Source organism: Monodelphis domestica, chromosome 2, assembly GCF_027887165.1.
Source record: "Monodelphis domestica isolate mMonDom1 chromosome 2, mMonDom1.pri, whole genome shotgun sequence".
In the NCBI taxonomy this organism is placed as follows: domain Eukaryota; kingdom Metazoa; phylum Chordata; class Mammalia; order Didelphimorphia; family Didelphidae; genus Monodelphis; species Monodelphis domestica.
Window position 1 is genome coordinate 10,202,480 of NC_077228.1, and position 27,806 is coordinate 10,230,285.

The following is a 27,806-nucleotide window of genomic DNA, read 5'->3' on the forward strand; positions in this document are numbered from 1 at the left end:
CATGACTTTCCCTTTGCTGTAATGACCAGGTGATGCTCATGAAGGAAGGTGCCCACAGACTGAACAGGGCATCTTCTTGCCTTGTAGCGAATGGTATTTGGGGCCAGATGTCCCTCGTCCAGCACCATCGTGCTTCTGGCCATTGTCTCTATCGCTTCCGAAATCCAGCTACTTGGTCCAGTCGTCCTATCATTATTCTATGCCGATATAAAGATACACAACGCCAAGTTTCCCTTTTTGAGAAAAAAGTCCAGAGCCCAGATACACTGTTCTCATAGTTTTCATTTATTTTCCAGGAAAAAAAATCACATTTCAATGACAACTGATTTGGACAGTTCCTCTTGTTCTTCGGCATACAATGAGTCAACTTTGCTCTGAAATGGAAACCCTCCCGCAGTAAGGAATCGGTCATGGTCAAGAATTGCATAATCAGTATTTTGTGACATGAGTGAGAGGGGTGGGTGCGAACATGGCAGAACACATTTATAAAAACCATTATTTACCCCCCAAAGTGACACCCCCAGATCTGTCTCCTCCTCTATAAGGCAAGTCGCATTCAACTCTGTTGTCTGGCGATGGTCCTCAACAACTCAATACCACACTTTCATTTCACCGGGGTCCATCTGTAGCCAATCAGATGCCTCTGGGGCTGCGGGGGGTGGGGGGGCTGGATGGAACACCCCCTGCTCTTGCGTGGGGTTTTCTCTGAGAACATTGGCTACCCAGTAAAGCTTTCATTACAGACCAAGCAGTCCACGGGCTATCAGAATAAATTGCACACAGAGGCGAAAAGGCCAGGCATTTAACTTAAACTTGAAAAATATACTTATGTGTATTTTCATCCACAATTCTTATAAACAGTTTATACACAAAGTATCTTAGAAAATGATAGAACGACTTGATATGGGACCAGGAAGGGAGAGATCCACCCCACTTCTGCTCCAAGGGGGCAGGGGACAGAACCCCAAAGGAATCCCTGCCATCCCAGATCAGAAAGTGCCCTGGACTCCCAAGCTGCCAGCGGGCCCTCGCTTCCCCTTTGCTCAAAGGCCCTGGCATTCATTAGGGAGCTCTTTTTCCTGGAAACACCCCAGTTGAATCTCATGACTTTTAAGACACATTTTTGCAGACACTTTCCATGATTCTTTTCTTGGGAAGTAAGATATGTTTAAAAAGTGGGGTGTAGGGTCACCTACTGGGGCCCACGCTAAACTCAACCATCTGATTTCTATTTTCTGTGCAAAGTAAAAACAAGATAAACAATAGTAACAAGAACAACAAGAACTCTCTTCCATACAAACACAAGAACAGACCTCAACCCCCTTGCAAGCAGCGGGTCCCAGCTATCACAGGTAAAATTCGCAGCATCCCAGAATTTTCAGAGTTGGAAGAGACCTCGGGGGCCCTCTGGTCCAACTCATACCTGAAGAAGAAACCCCTTGACAGAAGCTCTAATGAGTGTCACCTCATCTTTGCCTGAAGACCTCCAGCAAAGGGGAACTCGCTACCTTTTGGGGCAGCCCCTTTGCCTTTGGGGCAGCCCTCTTGGAATCGAAATCTGCCTCTCTGCCCCTGCCCTCCATCGCACCTCGCTTTGGTCTCAGGAGAGAAGAAAGCTAACCCCGCTCCCAATTTCGGATGCTTGAAGGCAGCTCTGGCCACACTTAGGGGTAGGAGGCTACCTATTCTTCAGTAGTGTTTCCATCTTTCCTGGGATACGAGAGTCACATCCAAATTCAATCACACCACGATTAAAATACTGACTAGCAAAGCCGGCTCCAGTCTACATAAGAATCCAATTATCAGCCTGGCAACCTACCAGGAAAGGAAAGAATCTGGCTTTGGACTTGGGGCAGAACTGTCACATGGCCCTAGTTATTGGCTGGGTTACGAAAAGGAATCTGCAAGGATGATACATTAGTAACAGGAGGAATTAATTTAGGCAACAAAATCAATGAAAAATTGCCAGTGATGCGTATATAAGAAGGAGAGAGCCGAGACGACATTCCCATTTGAATCCTCCTTGTGCTAAAATAAGAAAACATTTAGATGCTTTGCTTATTCTATAACAATTACAAACTCTGGATGAGAGGAAAATGTCAGCCGTTTGTAGAAATGCCAAGGAGTTGTTTTGCTAAAACTGAAAACATAGGAATTGTCTAGGAAACCTTTAGCAGACCCTGGACTTTAGATCCTCTGGGAGGCACCCGGAGGTGAGCACCCAGGAAGAAAGGGAGGTAGCCTTGGTGTGGCATAGGATGGCATCCCAGCCCCATCCATTACGAGAGGTGGGACCGTCGGTATGGTCACTACTTGTCTGAGCCTCAGTGTGCTGAACTGTAAAATGGGGAGGCAGCCTTGGTGTGGCATAGGATCGCATCCCAGCCCCATCCATTACGAGAGGTGGGACCGTCGGTATGGTCACTACTTGTCTGAGCCTCAGTGTGCTGAACTGTAAAATGGGGAGGCAGCCTTGGTGTGGCATAGGATCGCATCCCAGCCCCATCCATTACGAGAGGTGGGACCGTCGGTATGGTCACTACTTGTCTGAGCCTCAGTGTGCTGAACTGTAAAATGGGGAGGCAGCCTTGGTGTGGCATAGGATAGCATCCCAGACCCATCCATTACGAGAGGTGGGACCGTCGGTATGGTCACTACTTGTCTGAGCCTCAGTGTGCTGAACTGTAAAATGGGGATGATAATACTTGACCAACCTACCTCATGAGTTTATGGTGAATCAAGAGCTTCACAAGACCAAAAGAACTATGGAAACATCAGTTTTTCTCATTCTCAGGTAGCCGAATCCAGACCCAATTCAGGGCTCTTTTCACAACACCAAACGCTGCCAATTTCCCCGTAAAACTTGGAAAGCCCAAATACAGTGAAACGGAACTAGGAAGTGCCGGGAGGATACTGACTTTTCACCATGCGACTACTCACTGGTTTACTTTTTACCTTTACTACATTTTTGCTTTTTCATACAGTACTGGGAGGAAGTGGTTACAAATGGTTAAATCATCACCTCGCAAACACGATTCAGTAAACGAAAGGCATACTTCACCCAGACCTCGTGACTGATTGCTTATTGGCATGAGCTCTAAGCTATAAAAACTTCAAAGCTAGGGGAAGAGCTGAGGATATTTTTCCAAGTGCAAGACTTCAAATAAATACTTTTACAGAGTTCCATAACTTTGTGTTGCCACAATTTTTGGACTGGGGGGGTGGGGGATGAGTGTTAGAAATTTGAAATGAGTAATAGAGGGCAGCTAGATGGTGCAGTGGTTAGAATGCTGGGTCTGGAAACAGGAAGACCCAGCTTGGTGAGTTCAAGTCTGGCCTCAGACACATACTGGCTGTGTGAACTTGGGCAAGTCACTTGAGCTTGTTCCTCATCTGTAAAATGAGCTGGAGAAGGAAATGGCAAATTGCACCAGTATCTCTGCCAAGAAAACTCCAAATGGGGGCATAAAGAGTTGAACACAGCAAAGAACAGTATTTTTTAGAGGGGACTGGCAGAGTGAACTCAGAAGAACTTGGGTTCAAACCCTACAACCAACTTATATTAAGTATGCGACAATGGGCAAGTTTACTAGGCAACTCTCTGAGGCTATAGTCTGCTCAGGTCACTCTTCTGCTGAGAAAGCTTCAGTAGTTCCTTGTTGTCCAAGGGATAATGGGAATATGGCCCCAGGCAATTCCTTTGGCACTTAGTATCCTTCCCCATCCTTTCAGTCTCCCTTTCCAGACTGACATCACCATTGCTCTCCCTCACATCCTTTATATTTCTAACAATTTGGTTTACTTGATGATCCTTGGCCTCAACTTGCTGGACATCCCCTGGGACCCTACACCTTGCTCAGGCTATTCCTCCATTCTTGGGATGGGCTCCATGTTTCTTTCTGACTCTCAAAATGCTGAAGAGCCTCCAAAGATCAGCTCAAATGCCAGCTTGTACCAGGCATTTCCCGATTCCCCTGGTTGTCAGCGATTAACGCCTCCCCTCTCCACTCCAATTATTCTGAACCTCTTTGGTATTTACCTCTCTGTGTGTGAGCTCCTTGGGAGTAGGCACTCTTAAATGGATGAGACCTTTTATCCTCAGCACTTAGCTTGGATGTGCCTGAAAGCACATAGTAGGTGCTTGCTGAGCAACTCCAGGTCTCATCTCTCTCATCGTAACTGAGCTGAAGTTCAACTCTTTGACGCTAGAGGCTGTATCGTTTTTTCATCCTCGCATCCTTAGTACCTAGTGTAATATCAGGCCTATAGTTGGGGTTTACAAACTGCTTTTTGAATGAATGAATCTCGGTTTCCTCCACAGGTCATCTAAAGATGGTGGAGCAATTTCATTCTGTTCATGAATGCAGAAAGGCTTCCTCTTGCTATTATTTTCTAAGGTGACACGGGAATGGAGCAAAGAAGTGAAGGATAGTGTCAAGTCTTAAGAGGAAATGCCATGGATTATAGAGGGAAAAAAAAAGACATATGGCCATTTTGTTGCAAGTGACTCATTAAGGAAAGACACCTAATAGGCATCCCCAGAATTCTGGAGTTTTATTTTTGGATGATTATATTCACTCTGGTTTCTAGTTCATTCCAAGCTGATCTATTTGGAGGAAACAATCTGTGTATTTTGTTCTTTTCTGAGCCATTCTCACAGGTGTCCATTCATCTCATTCATCTGGAGCAAAAACAGGAGTTCTTAACCTTTTCTGGTGCCCTGGACCCCCCTGGCAGTCTGGTGAAGCCTAGGGACCCCTTCTTTGAATGATGCTTATAAATACATACAGTAAAATGTTTGGGATTACAAGGAAATCAATCATATTAAACAGTTACCAAAATGTATTTTTAAAAAGGCCTCCAATCCACAACCCTGACAAACTCATTTGAGCTTTTCTTGCAGATTTCTGCCCTGGAAACTGTCAAGCAAAATAGTCGTTTGAGGGCTGGACAGTTTTGCTTTTGTCTCCGAAGCTCTCCCTGCCCACTCCCACATAGTAAGTGGTACAAAGTGGTGACTAATAAATGCTTATTGAATGAGTGCCCAAATGAATGAAGTACAGCCAGGCTGCATGGAATTCTGCTTGGGGGAAGACAAGACGTCAGTCTGGGAAGGGAGAAGGTCTAGGTCTTTTTCAGGAACAATCTATGGATGTGCTGCACTACCGCTGGGCCAATTTGCCTTAAAGTGCTTGGATTTAGTTGGGCAGTGCTGAAATGGGAATGGGGATTGGGACTCTCTCCTTGCAGCCCCTTCTCATGCTTCATGACCCCCCCAAACTGTTGCTTTTAAAGTCTTCAATGCTCCATTGCAGGGATGTACAGAGCCTCCATCTGGAACCCCCTGTGCTAAAAACCTGCTGCCCAGTTATGTCCCATCATCCCCAATCGAGCGGACAGCGGACAGCTTCGAGGTTTTGAAGAAGACTTTTCCAAAGAAAAGAACCTGAGTGAAATGAATCGACAGACTGCAGTCTGCATTTGGGGCCAAGCCTGAGGAGCTGAGAGTTTCTGTTGAGACAGAAAAATGGACAAAAGGACTTTCTTTCCTTTTTTTCTTTTTGAAGAGGGAAAAGAGTTAATTAAATAGACAGGAAACCTAGAGCTGCTGATCCGAGGTACATTGATTTGGGGGGCTTTTCGGTGTCCAAGACAAAGCTAGCAGAATGTCCGAGCTGGAAGGGCATCTTAGGGGAGCAGCTAGCTCATCCTAAGTCTTTCTGCTGAGAGTGGGTCATGCCATGTAATTTTTCAGGGCACTTTGAGCTTGGTATTCTCAGGAGAGATGTGGACATTTATTGTCCCATTATCATCCTCTTACCCAGGAAGCAGAAAAGGAAATTGGTCCATTTGGGCAGGGCTTCCTGGTTCTTATTAACAGTCCCAAACATCTACTTAACAAAATGTATTCAAAACAATAGTAGAAATCTCAAAGAATCCTAGAATTTTAGAGCTGGGAGGGGCCTCTGAGATTCTTCAGATCTCTATATTATTTAAATTATTTATTGAAATGTAATTACATACATTTCAGTAACCTAACCTTATACTCCAAATTTTTCCAAGGAAGAAATGAGGAAATTCAGAAATGACTTTCCCAGGGTTACTTAGCAAGAGTTAGCAGCAGAGCAAACTAAAGCAGTTTGGAGACTCTAAATATTCCACACAACAAATGTGTGTGTGTGCATTTATAGCAGATAGGGAAAAAAGACTGGACCTGAGATTTCCTCAGCATGGGAATCTCCTGGGTAAAGAAATTCCCTCTAACACTGCAGGTTGGCACCTTTCCTTAGCCTTAGAGCTTTTTCTAGGATAGTAAGTTAAGTGACTTGCCCAAGCTCACAAATCCAGTAGGAATTAGAGACAGGACTTGAACTCAAATCCTTGTCTCCAAAGCCAGCTCTTTATTCATGACTACACGGTATTGCCTTCCATGTATGTTTGTAAACATACCTGTATGTCCCTGTCCTAAATAGAAATGTCTATATACTTAAAGATTAATTTATCTGAATTGCTACATAATTATACTAATTGACTTTGAGCACAGATCTTTTTTTCCTCTTTAATCAGCTCAATATTATAATGCAAAAAATAATGCAGTAAGTTTATCTTTGGGCCAACTGCAACTCTGGTCAGACTTGAAAAATATCTATCTCACTATATGAAAAACTTATTAGATGAAAATGATAGTCATTACTGAGATTAACTGTATTCTAATACGTAACCAGAATCCATTTCCAAAAGCATTTCTCATGGAAACGTGGGATGTACTTGAATAAAGAAGAAAACTTTTGAATGTGATCGAGGGAAGACAAGATTTTTATCCCATTCAAATGTCATTCCTTGTCCATATCAAGCAGGGTGACGTCTCCGTGAATGAGGATGTTTGGAGCAATAGGGTGATCTGGTTGACACTGACTGAAACTCTTCTGGGAATAGTCCCCAGAGCCCCCAGCAATGGCTGAACTATTCTTTCATGGCTGAGGACCACTGCCATGTCTCTCGAGCTTATTATTTTGGACATGGATTCCCATTTTACACCAGTAGAATTAAAGTTGTGGAGAATTGGATGACATGTTTACTAAGGCCAAGGCCAAGCTTGAAAGCAAAAATAAAAAGCCAAACAACTAGAAATAAATATACACAAATATGCAAACACACACACACACATACACACACACACACAGACTTCAGTCCCTGATATGAACTTGTTTTGCTGCTATTTGTCTCTTTTTCCTGCAAGCTGAATTCAAGTAGAATGCAAGCTACTTGAGGGCAAGGGCCATTTTTAGTTTCGTCTTTGTACCCCCAGTGCCCAAGCACAGTGCCTGGCACAGAGTAACTAGTGCTTAATAAATGTTTGAGGAAGGAAAGAGAGGAAGGAAGGAGGGAAGGAAGGAAGGAAAGAAAAAAGAATGGGGAAAGAAAGAAAAGAAGGAAGAAAAGGAAGGAAAAAAGTATAAGAAGGAAGGAAGGAAGGGTGGGTGGGGAGGAGGGTTTGTCTAGTTAAATGAGGTTTTCATGTATTTAGAAGCCTATGAGTCCCATTCTCTGGTACAGGGATTGTAGGCAATAATAAGTCTTTAAAATTTCTTAACTAGTGATGTCTGAATCACATTAGGGATCCTTGTCATATATATTTTTAAAATTACATTTTTACAATATCAACAAAAGAAGGCATCCTTTTAAAGAGCTACCATATGTTTATATGACTTAAGTAATAGAGCTGTATAAAGCAAAATATAAAGAGTAAGACATGAGAACCAGAAAGAAATATTTACACGTGTTTTGTTCTCTGAGTGACTACTCAGTCAACTCCCTTCTGTGGAGGGGTTATTCCAGACACTCTTGATAGTTCCATTCCTCACACATATCTTATTTTCTGATCCATGTCTCTTTTTAGTTTCAATCTTTCATCTTTTAAGTGTGATGTCCCCCTTTTTCTTTTCACTCCTACATTTGGGGTTCCCCAACATCTCTGAGCTCCTTAATTCATTGTGGGTTTCATTTGTCAAAATGGACAAGGAGCCTCCAAGTAACTAGTGTCTTTACCAGGAAGGAAAGAAGGATGGGTGAATGAACCTTCTTGACGATGATGAGTAGGGCGGCCGTGATTCTTCCCCAGTGAAACCCACTGTCCATTCCCACATTCACATAGGTTAAAACACTTGCCAAAGTCTACATGTACAAACAAAACAATGCTCAAATTTTTCCTCTAGTGGTTTTAGGTTAAAGATGGTCTTCTCAATATATTTTAACCCCTGGCCCCCCCAATTTGTAGGTGCCAAAGATCACTGCAATGAATGGTAAAAAGAACGATTTATGGGTATAATAATAAACTTAGACTAGAACAGGAGACTGCTCAAGAACAGAACTCCCATAATTTCAAGGTGGGTAAGGAGGGGATCAGGATCTAAGACAAGTATACTGGAGAGAGCACTGGCCACAAGGACAGGAAGATTTGGGTTCAGGCCCTCTGACTTGTCTTGGCTGGGTGACCCTGGCAAAGTCCCTTAACTTCTCAGTATCCCAGGCAACCTTTTAAAATGAGAAATTTCAAAGCAGGTGCAGATTAGCTCTGGTGGAGGGAGTTTCTTTACTGGTTGTCCATTATACTGATAGAATCACATCTGGTTAAAATGATGTGTGTTATATATACACATAAACCCATATATGTATGTATCCAAGAGAGGCAGTGTAATCATTGGAGAGAAGGCTGGCCTTGGAGTCAAGATGATCTTGGTTTAAGTCCTGTTTTTGATGTATACTGGCTATCTGACCACAGTCTTAAAGTCTCAGTGCTCTCGGCAAATCCTAAAAATGATTAATTTCTGAGACATTGTTATCCGTGAAGGGAATCTCCACATAGGGAATACTCTTCACCAATGAACGAACATAGAGTCCCCCCACCTCTCCGAAAAAGTACCTAAATGCTAGCGGGGTGGTGTGCCAAGAGGCTGGAGGGCAGGTTCTTCCATAGAAAGACTGGACAATCATTGTGCATCTCCCCCCCCCCCACGCCCCCCCAAAATATTTGTCCTCTGTGAACCTGCATTCTGCTGGTCAGGATGAGAGGACTCCATTTTCCCCTTCTGCCTTGTGGCAATGGAGATCAATGAGAGGAGCTGTGGATTGCACCCATTTTGTTGGTTCCAAAGGAATGATGGCCAGTGTTTCTAGTTTACAGTAATTCCGATTTTTAAGGAACATTTTGCTCATTGGACAGAACATTTATTGCAGAGAACTTTTCTCATACAGCCTAAATTGGTTTTTCCCATTCCCCAAATGACTCTCAGATCAAAATCTCCTGTCAGATGGATACAGGGGGGCTCCCAGCCACCTCCCTCAAAGATGGGCAGCCTACATGTAGGGGAAGGGGCTAGAGGATGCAGTTCATTCAGCCTGCAGAGTTTCAGAAATAGCGACATCCCCAATCGGGTAGCAATAAAGTTCTTAATAAAGATCTTGAAAAATTCTCATCATCTCACAATCCCAATAAAAGCGCCTGGCTATTCAGGAATCTCCATATTTGCCCAGTTTGGGGGAGAGGTGGTGAGCACAGGGAAATGATTTGGATCCCAGAATCCTCTGGAATCTGAATCATAATTTCATAATTTTAACGTTAAATATCCCCTTTTTATACATTATAAAAATAAGAGGCCCTGTTTATATGGCGTGCATTTTTATGAAATTTGCCGTTTGAAAAAAAAGCGGTTAAAAAGTGGTACGTCTTGCCTTCTTTAAATACGGTATAACCTTAGAATTGAATGAAAAGTCTTGAAATTTAACCCCACGAAATGTTGGAAGGTAGAACTCTTAATTTCACACTCTAGAATAAGACATAGGAAGGACTGGAGGAGGAAAGGAAAGCGTTTTCTTATTTCTGCCAATCCTTCTTTGCATGAGGCACCCCCTTTGAAAGCCGCTACCGATATCGTATTTCAACTTTATATATTGACAAAATGCAATCTATCTCTGTAAGCCTTGTGCCAGTCAACAGGACTACTAATAAATTTATATACTAGAGTTTAAATTACACCCATTTCATGAATGGTCAAATGCTAAAACTCAAGTTTGTCTAATCGCCTGAAATACAGTCTTACGGGAATGAGTACAATTTACAAATACAATAATTACATTTTAAAACCATTAACAATGTTACACCTAGAAGTAAATACTGTGGGACTGGTCTCAACACGGTGTTGTCCACGGAGGGAGAAAGGTCGCTGAAAGCAATGGATACTTTCAGCAGGAATGTCCCAAGGGCAGGTTTTACTTTGTTTTCATTAAAACCCCAAAACAAAAACCTGTTCCATGTACGACAGAGTCCTCTGCGATTTGGGTTCTCCATATGTTTGCAAAAGGTTTTCTTAGTTATCTGCCAGGTATTTGCCTGAAAAACAGAAGGTTGGGAGGCTCGGTTACCAAACACCGTCTATATGGGGAGGGTCTGTGCGGTGGGACATGGACAGAGTGGCTTTTAGGTGACCACATCCCCATTCCTTCTCACTATTGAAATAGAAGAAGTAAACTAAGAGAAAGTGTTTCTTCTTGAAATGGAGAAGTGAACTGTTCTCTGGCTGTGACTAGAGAGAGCTGTTACGGGAACCTGAGGCTGCTTATTTGTAATGGAGGTAGGAATAAGAAATGCTGAGGGATGCTGGTACACAGAGGACTGCTCTGGGGTTTACTCTGGGGTTCTGCCTATTGATCCCTACTGATGGTTGATGAATCAATCTATTTCCTAACCTCCTTCCTCCTTCGCTCCCTCCCTTTTCCAAACCTCTCCACCCAGTTCTTCTTGAAGCCTTTGGCTCCTTCCTTCCCCACTTGAGTAAACTACAAAGATTCTCTTTTCTTTTCCTTTTTCAAGTCAAGGGATTTATTGGGATAACAGGATAGGAAACTGAGGTAAGAGGGATAAGGATTTCCCTAATCTAAAGGAGGGTTTGAGAAAGTATTCCAGTCACAAACTGTGACTCTAAGACAGTTAGGGAGATGGAGGACAGCAGTTTGAATCTTCTTTTTTCTACTTCACAAAATCAGCCTGGCTTGTCTCCTTTCTCAGCTTCAACCCCAGAGAAAAACAAAGTTCAAAGTTTCTAAGTTTCTCCTGGCCAGCTCAACTCTCAAATAGACCACCAACTCAAAAGCTTCTCCCCTGGTCAGGTTCCACTGCTCAGAGCTAGAGAGACAGAGACCCAGTCCCAAAAGCCAAGTTTCTCTTCTCAGTGTCAACTTCAACTGCTCAGAGCCAGAGAAACCCCCCAAAACCAAGTCAGTCTCACAAAGGTCTTTCAGCCAGCTTCAAAACTCCAGGGAGAAAGAGTGACTTCCAGTCAGAGACCAAGTCCCCTCCTCGCTGTCAGCTCAAACTGCCAACAACTGGGAACATTCCGTTGGAACCCTGGTTCTTGCATCTTGGTCCACAAGTCCTGCAAAACCTCTCTTTCTCTTTATGTCTCTCACACTATAGGCAACTAGACACCATTGTCATTATATGGAAGCTTTTCCTCCATCACACCATTGATCTAGTGTTCAGTTCTCTAGAATAACTATTCTATTTGCCTTGGCTCTCTCTCTCCAACCAGAGATGAGGAAGAGCTCAGACTAGATTTAGGGTTCAGGGGATGTCCTCAATTCACCTTTTAAAGACAAAGACACTTGGGATATTGGGACCTGGGAAACAATGACCCGCTGAAGGAAAGACTTATTTCATGATAGGGAAGACAGAGACCCTGAGAGCCTGTGCTCCAGGTTGGAGACCTTGAGATACGATGAAGCTCTTGCTCATGGGTCATTGTGGGAGGGCCACTGGGGGTTTGGGCTTAAGAGGAACTTAATTGGGATGCAGCAGGGAGTGCACCAACTGGAAGCTTCCTTTCTTAAACCAATTATTCTTGCTCACTTAGTGCCCTGCTCAGTGGTTTATACACAGTGAACAAGAGCATAGAAGGGCTGCCAGTGCCCTGTAAAACGCAGGCATCCTGGCTGTCTCATCATAGTTACAACTTTGAGTTTAGCTCAATAAGCACTTAGTACTTGTTGGAGATATAAGGAAAGGCAGAAACAACAACAACAAAAAAACAAACAAAAAAAAACCCTCCCGCTCCTCATGCCTGCCCTCATACTTCCCTTGCTTTCAAGGAGCTCACAGTTGAAGGGGGTGAGATCATATGTAAATAGCTAGGCATAAAGAATATACTTATAGGATAAGCTGGAGAGAATCATTGAGTCTGAGAAATCCTGTCTGGACAGAGAGTTCTTCCAGTGTTGATGGCCAGAACTGGATATTGGTCAACTAGGGACACCAGGTCTAATTGAGTGTTACCTACAGGACTTCATAGTGGACCAAGAATGGCCTCAGGATCTTTTTATTCTCTTAAACCAACCTGACTTTTCTTGGGCTCTCAAGAAATAAGGAAAGGAAAGCAGAGACCTCTCAGGATTTTCAGTGATTCTGCTACACAACCCTATGGGATCCCACTGAGGCTACAAAAATGCCAGTCAGTGCCAAATCCTTGCATAGCACCCAGCACAAAGAAGGATGGGGATGGAGTTTAGACTAAGGTTTCATTAATGGGGAGAACCAAACTCCCATGACCAAAGAAGGCCAGAACCTTTTCTTCAGCTTCTGTCTTAGTGAATTGGGTAGAACACTGAATGTTTAAGAGACTGAGTCAAGGACACATAGGCAGTATGTGTCAGAAATGAGACAACCTAGCTATCCCTGGCTTTGAGGCTGGATCTCCATGAACTCTACTGCACTACCTCTTAGAGGAAGTGCTTATTAACTTATTATTGTGTTAATTAATGTATTGATTGAAAATCTTTTCTTTGAGAGGCAACTAGATAGCTCAGTGGATTGAGAGGCAGGCTCAGAGATAAAAAGTCCTGGATTCAAATCTGACTTCAAATAGACTTCCTAGCTGGGTGACCCTGGGCAAGTCATTTAACCCCCATTGTCTATCTCTTACCACTCTTCTACTTTGGAACCAATACATAGTATTGATTCTAAGATGGAAGGTAAGGTTTTTTTTTTTTTAAGAACATTCTTGCTATTTAATTGGACTCAGACTAGCTTGGTACTTATAGCAAGTTGAAAGACCACTTCACTTGTATTTTATACACTTGACCATTAATACAAAGAGGATTTGGGCTGAATCAGCCACATTCTGTGATCCACAAAATGAGAATAAATGTGGTTGGCCATTAGAACACAAGATAAGTGTCAGTACAGGTCCCCAGGGTTTCCTGAATATCAGTCTGTTGTCTTAGATCTTCTGCCTTCTTGAACTATAGCTTGCCTCTCCTGGTCTCCTTAAACTCTGGACACAAATGTTTCCCTCTACACTGTCTCCCTTTACTGGACTTTATTTTCTCCCTTTCCATCCCCTTTGGACATCTTTGGTATCCTTCAAGATTCAGCTTAAACAACTCCTTTATTAAGCCTCTCCTGATCTCCTTAACTATAGACATACCATCTCCCAAACTTCCTTGCGTCCATTTCTTACAAATTATGTATATTTTGTAGATGTACACGTTGTTCCTACCTTCTCCATTAGAATATAAGCTCCTTGAGAGGAAACTGTTTCAAAGAAGCAGCCAGGTGGTGCCATAGTGCACAGAGCATGAGACTTGGAGATTGGAAGACTTGAGTTAAAATCCAGTCTCAGACATTAACTAGCTATGGGACCCTGTGCAAGCCATTTAACCTCTGTCTGCCTCCATTTCCCTCATCTGCAAAATGGGCATAATAATAACATGTCCTTTTTAAGGGTTGCTTGTGAATATACAATGAGATAATATTTGTAAAAAGCATTTAGCATGGTTCCTGGCACATAGTAGGAGTTATCTTAATGCGTATTTCCTCCTTCTCTTCTTCCTTGTGTACCTAGTGCTTAGTTTAGCTACTGGGATATAATAGGCATTTAATAAATGTTTGTTGGGTTGAATGATCTTTGTTCTGCTACCTCCTACTCTGTCTCTGCCAGTATGATATAAGCTCCTTAAGGGAAGGAAATGTTTCATTTTCATTTCAGTATCTACAATGTTCAGAGCAGGACCTGGCACATAGTAGGTGCTTAATAAATGTGTATTGACTAACTGGTTATCTCCCTAATAGCATAAGTTTTGAGATCTAGAGCTAGAAATGGACCTGAGCAGCAATCTAGTCCAGTGTTCTCATATCACAGATGAGGAAACTGAGGAGTGGGAGCTAAATAACTTTCTTGCACAAGATTATTTAGGCAGTAAACATGAGAGGTAGGAGCCAAGTCCAATGCTTCTGGTTCCAGTTATGGTTTTGCCTATGACCTCTGGAGAAAGGAGGGACAACATGGTGTAGAGGTATGCCACCTTCCCAAACACAAAGTGGTCAGAACTACCCTTCCCACTTACCTGCTGCAAACCTTTTTTTAATGAGTGAAAACCGATACCCTGCTCCCACGAGTTCAATGTCACAGCCAGAAAGGGTGCTTCCCTCACTGGTAAACTGCACAACCAATGGGGAAGGTTTGCTAGGACCTTCGGATAACTGGAATCTTGCCAGCAAAGAACCAACCCCTCCAAGAGAAAAATAAGAATCCATCATTAGGGGAAAGTAATAATACAGTGATTACACTGACAAGACAAGAAAGCTGAGGGTTAACTCAGCAGTTAAAATGCAAGACGTGACTCGTTGGGAAAATGGTGTATTTCACTTGTAAGATTAATGATGAAGAACGTTTATCATTAAAGATTCCTAGTCACCGCAGGGTGAGTGTCTGCATGACGCACAAAAGTCACACTGCAGAATTTGGGGCAAGCAGGCTATTTTAGAGCAGTTTATTTTTTTCTTGCCACTGGGTGATTTAAGTTAGATGAAAGATTAAAAATATCAGAATGATCCAGGAGTATACAGGTGTCTGAACATGGGAGAGCCACGTTCTCTGCTTAGAAAATTGTCTGTTTGACTGTTTGACTCTCTCTCTCTCTCTCTCTCTCTCTCTCTCTCTCTCTCTCTCTCTCTCTCTCTCTCTCTCTCTCTCTCTCTCTCTCTCTCTCTGTTGGGGAAGCAGTAGAAAGGACTGCCTGGGATGAGAGGAATTCATTAAAGAAACAAGCTAAAAGATTAGCAAGATGGGCTTTTTGTTTGCTGACATAGATGATCAGGAGGTAAGACCTCACATCTGGTGATAGATATTTTTAGGTAATAAATTATTATTTAAACAGTTATTATTTCAGGTTTTATTGGGGGGGGCAGAGATGAGATATGGGAGGGCGTTCAAATCTGTAATTCCCTATGATTGGAAGAGAAGATGGCAGACCAGAAAGAGAGATCCTAGGACCATGGTTATAGAGTTAGTAGAGGCCATCAAATCCAAATGCTTCATTTTACAGATGAGGAAACTGAGGCATAAGGAGAGGAAGTGATTTTTCCCTATGTCATATATAAGGTTATGGATCTAGACCTAGAAAGGACCTCAGAGGATAAGTAAACCAATCCCCTTATTTTACAAGTGGTGAAACTGAGGTCCAGGGAGAGACCCAGTTCTAAGGTATATAATATCAGAGGTGGGATTTTTAACCTGGCTCCTCATATTCTGGAGTTATGGCACATGGACAATTGGTATCCATGCTATGTTGAGGGAAATAATTGAAGGAAAGGAAAGCCCCAAGCTCCTTGGTGCCCGCCCCCTCTTTGTGTCAAATTTATGGGATGACACAGGTAAGAGTCTCATTAATGACTGATTCAGATACAGATATCCAGTCCAACCCTGAACTTGTTGCTTAAACTCTATGAGCTGACTCAGTTAAAAAGTTCCTATTTCCTATAGTTTTGAGAGTCAAAAGAATTAATGGATACAAAATATGTTGCAAACCTTAAAGTGCCATCTAGCTATCCATCCATCCATCCATCCATCCATCCATCCATCCATCCATCCATCTGTCTGTCTGTCTCCCTGTCCATCTGTCCATCCATTTATCCAAATGTGCTATTATTATTGAATAAACAAATGAATTACCTCCATTTTCTGATTTTTGAGAGATATCAGGGATTTTCCACAGTATTCTTTGCTGTTCAGCATTCCTTAAAACAAAATAGGAAACATTACCATGTAAATCACATCTAGAAGAAATCTAAAATTCAACACGTTTAACAGTGGACTCATTATTTTCCGCCCTAAACCCTTCCTTCTTCCAAATGTCTGTTTCCTTCTGCTAAAGACTCCACCAGCCGGATAGTGTCTCAGGTTATAATCTTGGTGACTGGCTCATAGAGACTCTGGATTCTCTCTTATCCAATCTGCTGCCAAAGCTTACCATTTCTCCTTTCTCATCTGACCTGTTCTTCTATGCTCCCAGTCACTAACTTAGCTCTGGCCCTCATCACCGCTCACTTAGATATTGCAACAGACTCTTCATTGGCCTCCCTTCCTGAGTCTTTCTTCTTTGGTCCATTCTACATAGAGCTGACAGTAAATTTTTTTTAACCCTGGCCTTCTATCTTAGAATCAATACTGTGTATTAATTCTAAGGCAGGAGAGAAATAAGGGCAAGGCAAGGAGGATTAAGTGACTTGCCCAGGGTCACACAGCTTGGAAGTGTCTGAGGTCAGATTTGATCCCAGGATCTTTTGTCTTCGGATCTGGCTCTCCATCCACTGAGCCGACTAGCTACTTTGACAAAGTCATTTTTTTTTAAAGGACAAATCTGATCATGTAATTCCCCTATTCCATCAAGACCAGTGGCTTCCTATTGCTTGAGAAAAAAGAATTCCTGCTTGGATTTTAAAGCCCTTCAAAAGCAGCCCAACAAAGCTTTCCAGCCTCAATGTACCCCACTTCCCTTCCTGTCGTCGTTGGTTCGACTAAACTGGCTTTCTGTCTTCCTCACTCCCAGACAGGAATGGACTTCCCCAGGCCCTCGCCTCTCAGAGCCCCCCTTTTCCTAGAAGATGCCCATCAGACTCCACGTTCTACAAGGAAACCTTTTGGATCCCCTGCTAATGGCCTCCCTGCCAAGCCCCCTTGCGTTTCACCGCTCTGTCTCTCTGTGTGTAGACATGCATGTTAACTTCCTACGCAGGCACATTTGTCTGCTTGTCATTTCTCTCATTGGAGCATACGTTCACTGCGAATGGGGACGCCTCCTTCTTTGTATTTTTTTCCTAGCTTCTCAATTGGCCAAAGATTGGAACTCCGCTGCTGTGGGCGCCCCCTGCCCATTAAAGCCGATCACAATCTCCACCTAGAAGATGGTCTTGGGTAGCTGGGTGGCACAATGGGGAGAGTGCTGGGTCTGGAGTCAGGAAGACTCCTCATCCTGCATTCAAATCTGGCCTCAGACACTTATTAGCTGTGCCACTCTGGGCAAGTCACTTAATCCTATTTGTCTCAGTCTTTTCATCTGTGAAATGGAATGGCAAACCATTCCATTATATCTGCCAAGGAAAGGCCAAATGGGTCACCAGTGTAGATTTGGGGTAACAAACAGGATCTAGCCCTGGGCTAGTACCTAAAGCCTTTCTAGTACTACTCTCAGTCTTTAAGAAATGAAGAGAAATAAATTTCCCCCTGTGGCACGTCTGCAGCCCAAAGGGGTTATGTGACTTCCCCAGGGTCACAGAGCTAGTGTCAGGGATGGAGACAGATTCCAACCCACTAAAAGCATGAGACATTTATTGGGCATCTGCTAGGTGTCAGGAACCCATCTTTTTTCAATGGTTTCCTGATGCTTTTGTTAAAAAAAAAAAAAGGACTAGCCTTGGGATTGCCTCGGTGTGAGGCCCTCTCGTGGATCACATGCCCTTCTATGACCTGGATGGGCATTGGCTTCCAAGCAGATGCCAATCTGAATCCATCAGAGGCTGGTCTCCGATGGGGACTGACTCAGAGGACGCCTCCCTCCCCCATATCATGCTACTGTTCTACCTCGGCAATACTCTGGAAGGAAGCACCTGTCTTGGCACCGGTCAGCGGAAGGTGGTCTAATTCGGGAGGATGAAGCTAAGGCAGATGCACAAATTCTCAGAAAGCTCTATCTGCTCTGTGTTTATTACAACTGGGTCGGGAACAGGAATGCTCTTCCTGGCCAGAGTCTAGGTGGCAGGGTCCTAGCCTTTCTAGCACAAAGCGGCGCTTTCCTTTCCTGGACCACCGCGCTCTCTTAGCCCAGAGGGAAGGCAGAAAACTGGGCAGAATGAATGGACCTTGGAAAGGGCCCATGGGACCTGGTCCTTCCCTACCAAACAGCAGGGGGCAGCACCGCTTGAAGTTTGGTCACTCCGCCATCAATGGGGATGAGGAACTGGACATTGTTGAGGGCGACTGGGGTGGTCATTGCATCTGTGTTATACTTGTAGTCGATGCGCAGATCGGTGCTCGCTGGCTCACACCTCCAGTTCACTGCCAAGTTCAGTGGAGTGGACTGAATACCCTGGGCAGATACCTGGGCCAGAAACAAACAAATCAAGAAAAAGAGGATGAAGCTTCCTCTGCATCCCCCACATCACACGGCTCCGCGATGGACAATTCACTGATTCCATGATTTTGTTTAGAAAAAACTCCCTGGATGAAAATCATTAGAGGATCATAGATGGAGCGGCAACAGGCAACTCGGCTGCCATCTTGTCCAGGCTATGCCTAGAAGGAATCTTTGCTAGATAACATACTAGACAAGTAGCCCTCCAGCCTGTCTGCACACCTCTGTGGAAGGGGCGTCCACTGCCTCTCAAGGCATCCCATTCCACTTTGGGACAAATCTCCTAGGAAACTCTTCCTCTCTCTGAGCCCAAATTCTCCTGTTTGTACCTGCCACCTTCCACCCATTGATTCTGGCTCTGTCCTCTGGATCAAGGAGAACAAATCTCATCTCTTTCATTATTGAGTAGTTTCAGTCATGCCTGATTCTTTGTGACCCCATTTGGGGTTTTCTTGGCAAAGCTACTGGAGAGGTCTGTCTTTTTCTTCTCCAGCTCATTTTACAGATGAAGAAACTGAGGCTAACAGAGTTAAGTGACTTGCTCAGGGTCACACAGCCAGTATTATATGTCTGAGACTGGAGACCTGAAGCCAGCTATGCTATCTACCTAGGCTTCTCTTCTTCAGCACATATCTTTAGTCCTTTCAACCAGTCTTCATATGACATGGCTTAAAACCTTTCATCATTCTGGTTACCAAAATCTGGATGTATCTAGCTCATCAATATAATTTTTTAAAATGAAAAACCCTAAATTTAAAAGCTCTTCTACCATTCATCTTAGAATCAATATTGGTTCCAAGGAAAAAGAGGGGTAAGAGCTAGGCAATGAGGGTTAAGTGACATGCCCAGGATCACACAGCTGGGAAGTGTCTGAGGCTAGATTTGAACCTAGGACTTCCCATCTCTAGGGCCTGGATCTCATCCACTGAACCAGCTAGTTGCCCCCTCAATATATTTTTAAAATTGTGGCTCTGAGAAGTGAATAAACTATTTCAGACGAGTGTTGTCTGCTTGTTCCTGGAAGCCACACCTCACGTCACACTATCCAAGGTCACATGAGTTTTTTTGGCTTCCATACCTCATTCTCAGTCCAACAAAACCCAGAGCTCTCTTTCAAAAAAAAACCTGGCATCCAACCACACTTTTTCCATCCTGTATGGAGCAAGTTCATTAAAAAAAATCTCAGTGTAAGATTTTGCATTTTTCTTGGCTGAATTTGACCAAAATCCATCAAAGTATATGTGTAACTTAGAAAAACAGTGTTGCCTAGTGGGTAGAATATCAGCCTTGATGTCAGGAAGACTTGTGTTCAAATCCTGATTCAGGTGTTATGTGACTCTGGCAAGTCACTTAAGCCCTTGCAGCCTCAATTTTCTATCTGCAAAATGGGGATAATTAGAATATAATTCTATTTACAAAGCACTTTGTAAACATTAAATTGGTGCATAACAAGTATTATTATTATTATAATTATTATTATTATGCAAACCCCAAAAAGTCAAGGAGATCTTTGATGGCCTTAAAGGATTCTGGGAGGGGCAAAGCTTTCTGTTATCTGTCCTGAATCTTTTTCTCGGTTCTGGGCACCAAGAGTTAAGATAGACATCGATAACCTGGAGAGTGTCTGGAGGAGAGCAAAGGGCTTTGAGTCCATGTCATCTGAAGAGCATGAAAAGGAACTGGGGAACTGTAGACTGGGAGTGGTGGTGGGGATGGGGATGTGTGGACGAAACAGTCATCTTATTCTGTTTGACCCTCAAGGGCTGAACTAGGAGCAACGAGGAGAAGTTGCCAATGGGAAAAACTTCCTGACAATCAGAGGCGACCCCAAGTGGAATGGCTTGCCTTGAGGGCTGGCACGTGAAGGTCTTCCACCAGGGACTGGATGCCCCTTTATCAGGCATACTATGGAGAGGCTGAGGGGTTGGCTGGGACATTCCAGTTCTGATAGGATGTGTTGCTTCACTTCATATTCTGTGCTTTGGGACAAGTTTGAATTGGCAACTTGAAAAAGGCATCTTTAGCTTGACAAGAGTGATCTTACCTGATATTTGAGCATGTCCACGTTATAATACGTTGCCTGTGGTTTTTGCTCAGACACTTTCTTTAGGTGAGTCATCAGATTTGGCATGTTTACCCAGAATTCCTTGGTGTTGGCATCAGATTGGGCATCATCACTATTCAAAGAATGAGAAAAGCTGGAGTTTCTGGTTACGCAAAAGAAAAGCATCACACCATCCATATGTACACACATGCAATACACAAAGAAACATACACGTGTTTGACTTTTCTGCTTATTTTCGGAAATTCTCAGTTTCCCCATCTGCAAAATGAGGATCAGAACGCATGGTGTCTGACTTGCCTTCTAGGTTTGGGATTCTCTGGATCCAGAGCAAAAGCTTCCCTTGGCTCCTCCACATGAGGATTTTAGTACCTCCGGAACAATACACAGATTCATCTAGTAAAGCTTTCTATCATCAGACTTTCACCTCCCTTCTCAATCTCTTCGAATGGACTTTCTTCTTCAGTCAAACAGGCTGGTCCCCATACTGCCATTCCATCTCCTGTATCCAGAGTCTCAGCCCAGGCTCTGGTCCCCCTGTGCCTCCAGGGTGCTCACCACTCACATCTGCCTCTTGCAACCTCCAGCTTCTTTCCAAGCCCAGTTCCATGCCACCTCCTGCATGATCCTTCTGGATTACCTTTTTAAACCCCCTTACTTTCTGGCCCTGTAACAACTCTAGGCAGAAGGACAAGGGCTAGGGAAAGGGGAGTGTGTAAGATCACACAGCTAGGAAGTGTGTAATTAGAAATCTCTTTGGACTCCATCTCCCAGAATTGTTTTTCATTACCCAGCATCCCTTTCCTTTTTGTCCCCAAGTTGTTAGTATATAAGTTTCTGTAACTCTGTCCACTCTCTCTCTTTTCTCGTGACTCTAGCTCCCTTTTTACTCTAGCTTTTTAAATTTTTAGTTTTTATTAATGAATCTTAATTAATATAATACTTGGAGTATTTTGGATATTAATTTTTAATCTACATAGATGTATCTGAGGCCAGATATGAACCAAGGTCTTCTCAACTTCAGACCTCATGCTCTATCCACTGAGCCACCTCCCTGCCTCTGTTCTATCACTTAAAATCATTTTTTGTTTCTCTGTGTATACTTTACTTCCCCTTATCTGTAGACATTTGGTATGGCTCCCAGTAGAATGTTTCCTTTTTGCCTTGTATCCCAGCACCTAATGAAGTGCTTGGCACATAGTAGATGCTTAGGAAGTGTTTGCTTGAACAGAATAATGAGGCCAGTACCATAACGGCTGTTTCCCAAACTGACACAGGCTTCTGGGTTTGTCCAGTGAGTCTCAGTCCTCTCTTCATGGCACCATGTTCCCCAAAGAAGAGAAGGGTAATAGGGACCATTCTCGGTCCATTGAGATTCTACATTTTGGGGTCTTTTAATTTAGAAAGTCTAGAATGAGGGAAAGAAGGAAAAATAGTGGTGAGAACCCGAGAGAGTAGAGACTCCCAGAGAGGGCAGTCCAGTCCCCAGCTGGCCTCGATTTCACATTCAGAGACTCTCCATTGATTTAGTAGAAGGAAGGGAGCTTGGAAGTCTTTTGGTCTAAGCCTCCCATTGCACAGCTGAGGACACAGAGAGATTAGGAGATCTTCTGGGGACCACAAAGAGAGTGAATGGCAAGACAGGATCTCATCACCCATCTTACACTGTCTCTTTCAATGGGGGTGGTAGGAACACCTATTCCCTAGGGTTGGGGTGGTGATCTGATGGCATAAGAGATGTAATTATTAGCGCTATAGAAATCTGGGTTATCATGATCATCCTTAATACTGTTATACACATTGATTCCCTAATGTGCCTCTACACAGGTATTAGCAATAAGAAAGTACAGTCAAATGTCATTAAACACATCTACGTATAATGTGGAATAAAATAAGCAGATTTCGATTTAGCCTAAGGCAGGCGAAGCTGTCAGAAAAAGTGTCAATTATAATTTACATTTTCAAAGGAATGCAATTTGGATTATCTTTAAACATCATAGTGCAAAAATAGAACCCAAGCAAAAGAAGTATTGTCTAGTGGAGGTCCTTTCGAGGTCCGCTTTAATGATGGTTATCTGCAAATGCTTTGAAACAGATCTCCACTAATGGCATTTTCTAAAGTGTTTGAGCTTTGTTTGACTGTCAGCTCCTCGAGAGTTGGACATTGTTGGCCTAGGTTATTGAGAGATGAAGTAGCTTGCCGTGAGAGATATATCCAGCATTTGTTAGAGGCAAATCTTGGATCTATATTTTGCTGGCTCTAAGTCTAACCCTTTTGGAAGTTTGGCACTCTGTCCTTGGGTAAGTAAGTTCTCTGTCTCTGTCTCTGTCTCTCACTGTCTCTTTCTTTCTCTGTCTCTGTCTCTCTGACTGTCTCTGTCTGTCTCTGTCTCTCTCTCACTCTCTCTCTCTTTCTCTGTCTCTATCTCTCTGTCTCCGTCTGTCTGTCTGTCTGTCTGTCTGTCTCTCTCTCTCTGTCTCTGTCTCTCTCCTCTCTCTCCCCACCAATATGGCCTCTGTCTCTCTATCAAACTCTATCAAAATACTTTTAATAACAAAAAAGAAAATATTTGTATTATCGCTCCTAGATTGTAAGATGGATGAGGGCAGGGACCAGACCTTATTTCCATGCTACTTCCACAATGCTTTGCATGGCTACATTTGGTACTTAATATTTTCTGTTGGTTAAATTGACTTGCCTGGTCCCTTTTCACCTGAGCCCTTTCACTCACCATCTTTAACTATAGAAACATCATTGCTCCCTCTGGTGCCTCAGTAAATCGAGGGGCCTGTGTGTGATGACTGTTAAGGTCCTTCACATCTCTAAGTCTGTGACTTGCAGCCTAGAATTTGAACCACATCCAGCAGCATTTTCAAGAGCTCTTTTCTATTTGAATAAATACAACCTGCTTGGCGGCTGATTCATTTGTTTCAGTTGTGTTAGCTTTCCAGGAAAAAGCAGAAGACTGCTGAAGCACACACACACCCAAACACATACACACACACGCACACGCCGCTAAACCTTTCCCCCTGATCCGGATGCACCCATGTCAGATGCTGCGCTCTCGACAAGGTCTGCTGTCTACAATGTCGCCCCCTTCCCACCCCCACCCTGCTCCCCAGCACCAGGCCACACCCATCTTGGAAGAGCTTGTAGAAAATGGTATTTACCAGCAGAGAAGTTGGGGGTTTGGCAGGACGTGTTCTAACCTGTTGAAATTCACCACTCGGAAGGTCAGGGTGGCCGGGGAGGGATTGTTGGCAAAGTGTCGGGTGATGCCTGCAGGAAAGGACAGGACCATCTCGCCAGTAATCTTCACTATACACCTGGGTGGGCAAAAACAGAGGGAGGCGGATGAGCACCCGGCACGCCTGTGCAGAGACCCCAGAGAAGGAGGCAGCCCTGGGGGTGGGGGGGCAGGCGGCTGGATGCCTCCTTTGCTTCTTACCTGGCTCCTGCTCCCAGAGCCTCAGTTCTGGGAGGGGCTTCAGTGGGGACCATTGGTGACCAACCTGCCAGGTGGTTCTTCTGGACCTCCTGCGAGAGGGAAACTACTCCTTCCTCCCAAGGCAGCCCCTTTTGCCTTTAAATGTTAGATTTTAGGATCCTCCCCCCCCCCCCCCAGAGCAATGATGCTACTTCTAGAGCCAAGTAGTACAAGGTCAATTCTTCTGTGTGACAGCTTCTTAATTTCCTCCAAGACAGCTGTAATGCCTTCTCATCTCAGACCCCAGAATTGGAGAGTTGGAGGGGATCTCGGCAGCTGTCCAATCCAGCCCCATACACCAAAGCAATCCCCATGATCGTGTCCCACATGAGTGCTCACTCCCCCTCCCTCCCCCCCCCCCAGGAGGATTCACTCCTCCCTCCTGGTTAGGAAGCTTTTCTGGATGGGAAGCTCAAACTGGTCTCTTTTCAACTTTGACACAGGGGCCAAAAAAGAACAAATCTAACTCCTTCAGATGGCTGAATAGGGGCAGCCGGGGGGCGGGGGGGGGGGACTAAGATCTTACAGAGAGCCAGGTCTGGAGACAGGTGGCCCAGGGTTCAAATCTGGTTTCCACCTCTTCCTAGCTATGTGACCTTGGGCAAGTCATTGATCTCTATTTGCCTTGCCTTTACTGCTCTTCTGACTTGGAACCAATACTTAGTATTTATTCTTAAATGGAAGGTAAGGGTTAAAAAAGAGGTGGAGAGAGCTTTCCTGTCCTGTCCTGAGTTTTCTTTTCTCCAGGATAAACATTTCTAGGCTCTCCTTTGACAGATCCTCATGTGGCGTGGACTTAAGACCTTCACTATCCCAATTGTCTTCCTTTGGACGCCATTTGGCTCAGTCTGGGGAAAATGGTTTCCAGTTTATCAATTCTCCATAGGCATCAAGAGCCTTAGTCTTTTTGGTAGACAGCAGGTGCTGAAAAATGCCTATTCTATTGATGGATGATACTGACTTTCCAGTTCAGCATTTTTGCTTTCTTCATTTAATGAGTTAAATTTTAGGGAGGGGAGAACCTTCCATATCTACATGTTCATCCATGGAGAGAGGTGCCTAGTCAGGAAAATCCCTCCACCAATGCAGCTGGGCAACTGCTCCCAACTTAGGATTTAGAGATGCTTGGGGCAATGAGACATTAAGCAACTTGCCTTATATCATATACCCAGTGTGGGTCAGGGATGGAATTTGAATTCAGATCTTCTAGAACCCACAACCAGCTACTAGTCTATCAGTCCATACTGCCTCTTGGTGTTTTTGCTAGTTTTTGACCAAAGGGATTGATTGATGGATGGAAACAATCAATGCAGTAACTTCTACCAGTTGACACATATTTAGGGAGTTTATCCTGCCCTAAAGGGAGCTAAGATGGAAGGATAATTTGGTTTTCTTGAAAAATTAGTGCTGACTCTACAATGGCTTCATGACCTTATATAGCTGAGATCCTTTAGCAAAATATATCTTAGCCTGGGCTGCATCCAGGTAGATTGTTTTCTCCCAATCATTCAATGGATTTGGCAAAGCTGCATTCTGACTTTTCCTGCATTGGAAGTTATCCTTCCTTCTGAGATACTTTTATTTTATTTTTATTTTTATTTATTTTTTTAAACCCTTACCTTCCATTTTGGAGTCAATACTGTGTATTGGCTCCAAGGCTGAAGAGCGGTGAGGGCTAGGCAATGGGGGTCAAGTGATTTGTCCAGGGTCACACAGCTGGGAAGTGTCTGAGACCAAATTTGAACCTAGGACCTCCCTTCTCTAGGCTTGGTTCTCAATCCACTGAGCTACCCATATACCCCCTACTGAGATACTTTTAGAGCAGAGAAGATGCCCCAAATGTGTAAATGTAAACTTGCAGATGTTATTGTATTGGCTGCTTCCATTAGCCAAGCGCCTCAGTCAAAAACTAGTCAAGAAACTGTGAGGCAGCATGGGGTGGTGACCCCGTTTGGGGCTTCCTTGGCAAAGATATTTGGGGTTTGCCATTTCCTTCTTTAGCTCATTTTAAAGATGAAGAACCTGAGAAAAACTGGGTTAAGCAAGTTGCCCAGGTCTCACAGTGAGGAGGTTGGAAGGGGTTGATGAAGCTTGTCTGTCTTGCTGTGACCATCACCTACATGCCTTGTTTCTTTTTGCTTTAGTGAAGATTGTCTCTTGGCTCTGAGTTGGAAGAAATGGCCACTGAGAACTTTAGCAATCAGTTCCATCACAGATCCTAATGAAGTCCAAAATTGTTTAATGTCCAGCAAGTGCTTTCAGAGCCTTTGCTTGTGGATCTCCAGTGAGGGCACCTCCTTTCCTCCCTCCCAGGGCAGCCCATTACATTCGGGACAGCTGTCATCATTAGGAAATCTTTCCTGACATCAAACCCATGCTGGCTCGCCTTTTTGCAAGCTGGACAGGTATAAAAATTCTTCGTTCCAGCAGGCAGTCAAAGGATGAATATCCATGTGTTTGATACACAGGAAATTGAAGCTCAAAGCCCATTGCTATTTCAGGAGGTTCAAATGTGGGAGCTGTTGGAAGATGGGGGTTTTCACTTCAATGGCACCATATATTTATATACATCAAATAGCCACCAGGCATTGCTGATGAAAGAGCAAGAGGTCAATGGGCTAAGGAGCAAACCATGTTTCTCTGGTATATTTTTAGGCCCAAGATCAAATACAGATATTGGCCAGAGAAGTTTGACCTTTACAGATTAGGGTCCAAAAGGTGACAGCGCCATTCAGGCTGGTTGCCCAGTAGACCCTTAAAACTGAGTCTGGATTTGAGAAACTCAAGGCTCCCAAGAAAGAAGGTAATAAAGGATCAGGCACAGAACACTCGCCAGAAATATATGGAGGCCTGAGTCATAATCATACCTGATCAGTACAATGAGATCAAACAACATGGCTAAAGCAGGTAGAGTTCTACAATTATATTTCTGTCTCTCTACCATGCCAATAAAGCCAATGATGATTTCTGAGCCTGTGTGTGTTTGTGCAAGAGAGAGGAGATTAATACATTTAACAATAAAAAACCCAAGCTGCCTCCCTACCCCACTACTTCTCTTCCCACTTTTTCACCATGTAAATTCATGGGCTCAGAGTTCATTAACTCCCCAGCTGTACCCTAGGTTGACTCGGCAGTCTATTTTTCCTGCCAAGATTTTTAATTGCATCACAGATGAATCCCGCACTCTTTAGAAAACAAGATGCTGAGCATAGCTTCACAGTCCTGCTAGCAGGGGAAACAAATTCTTAGAAGAAAGTTGCCCCTTTGGGCAACGCTTTGGTTTGGTGCTGGAGCATTTTTACCAATTTATTGTTAATCATTTCTTTGCTCATTAAGACAATTGGGGATTGTTTGCCCCAGGGAAGAGATGACTTGGGGTGGGCATCCAGATTGCACATTTCAGGCATTTGAAGGCATATTTCTGTTTGTCCTTCATTTACTTTCTTTAAAAAAAAAACCTCATTGTCCATCTTAGTAACAAGGCTTTTTTTAAAGCCTAATCTTCTGTCTTAGAATTACTGGGAAGTATTAGTTCCAAGGCAGAAGAGTGGTAACAGGTAGGCAGTGGGGCTTAAGTGACTTTCCTAGGATTCCACAGCAAGGAAGTTTCTGCAGCCAGATTTGAACCCAGGACCTCCCATCTCCAGACCTGGCTGTCTATCTACCGAGCTACCTAGCTGCCCTTTAGTAACAGTTCTTAAGTCAGAAGGGCAAGAGTTAGGAAAACGGGGTAAAGACATTTCCTCATGACATGATTAGTTGCTGCTTCTTCACCTCCTGGGTCATGGCAATAT

The 27,806-nt window shown here is 43.7% G+C and overlaps 1 protein-coding gene across 13 annotated transcripts in view; it reads right to left on the reverse strand.

The window, feature by feature from the left end:
- Positions 1 to 264: 264 nt before the first annotated feature.
- Positions 265 to 27,806, reverse strand: part of SGIP1 (SH3GL interacting endocytic adaptor 1) — a 275,163-nt gene continuing 247,621 nt past the window's right edge. For 12 of the 13 annotated variants that reach the window (XM_056815004.1, XM_056815003.1, XM_056815002.1 and 9 more), the window contains 6 exons: positions 23,696 to 23,851; positions 20,507 to 20,639; positions 18,227 to 18,429; positions 16,005 to 16,069; positions 14,398 to 14,562; positions 265 to 10,390 (listed from right to left, as the gene is read on the reverse strand). In XM_056815004.1, coding sequence (XP_056670982.1) covers positions 10,368 to 10,390; positions 14,398 to 14,562; positions 16,005 to 16,069; positions 18,227 to 18,429; positions 20,507 to 20,639; positions 23,696 to 23,851 — 745 coding nt within the window. In that variant the 3' untranslated portion in view covers positions 265 to 10,367. The remainder of the gene's footprint in view (positions 10,391 to 14,397; positions 14,563 to 16,004; positions 16,070 to 18,226; positions 18,430 to 20,506; positions 20,640 to 23,695; positions 23,852 to 27,806) is intronic. The other variant, XM_056814994.1, reaches the window with a different exon arrangement.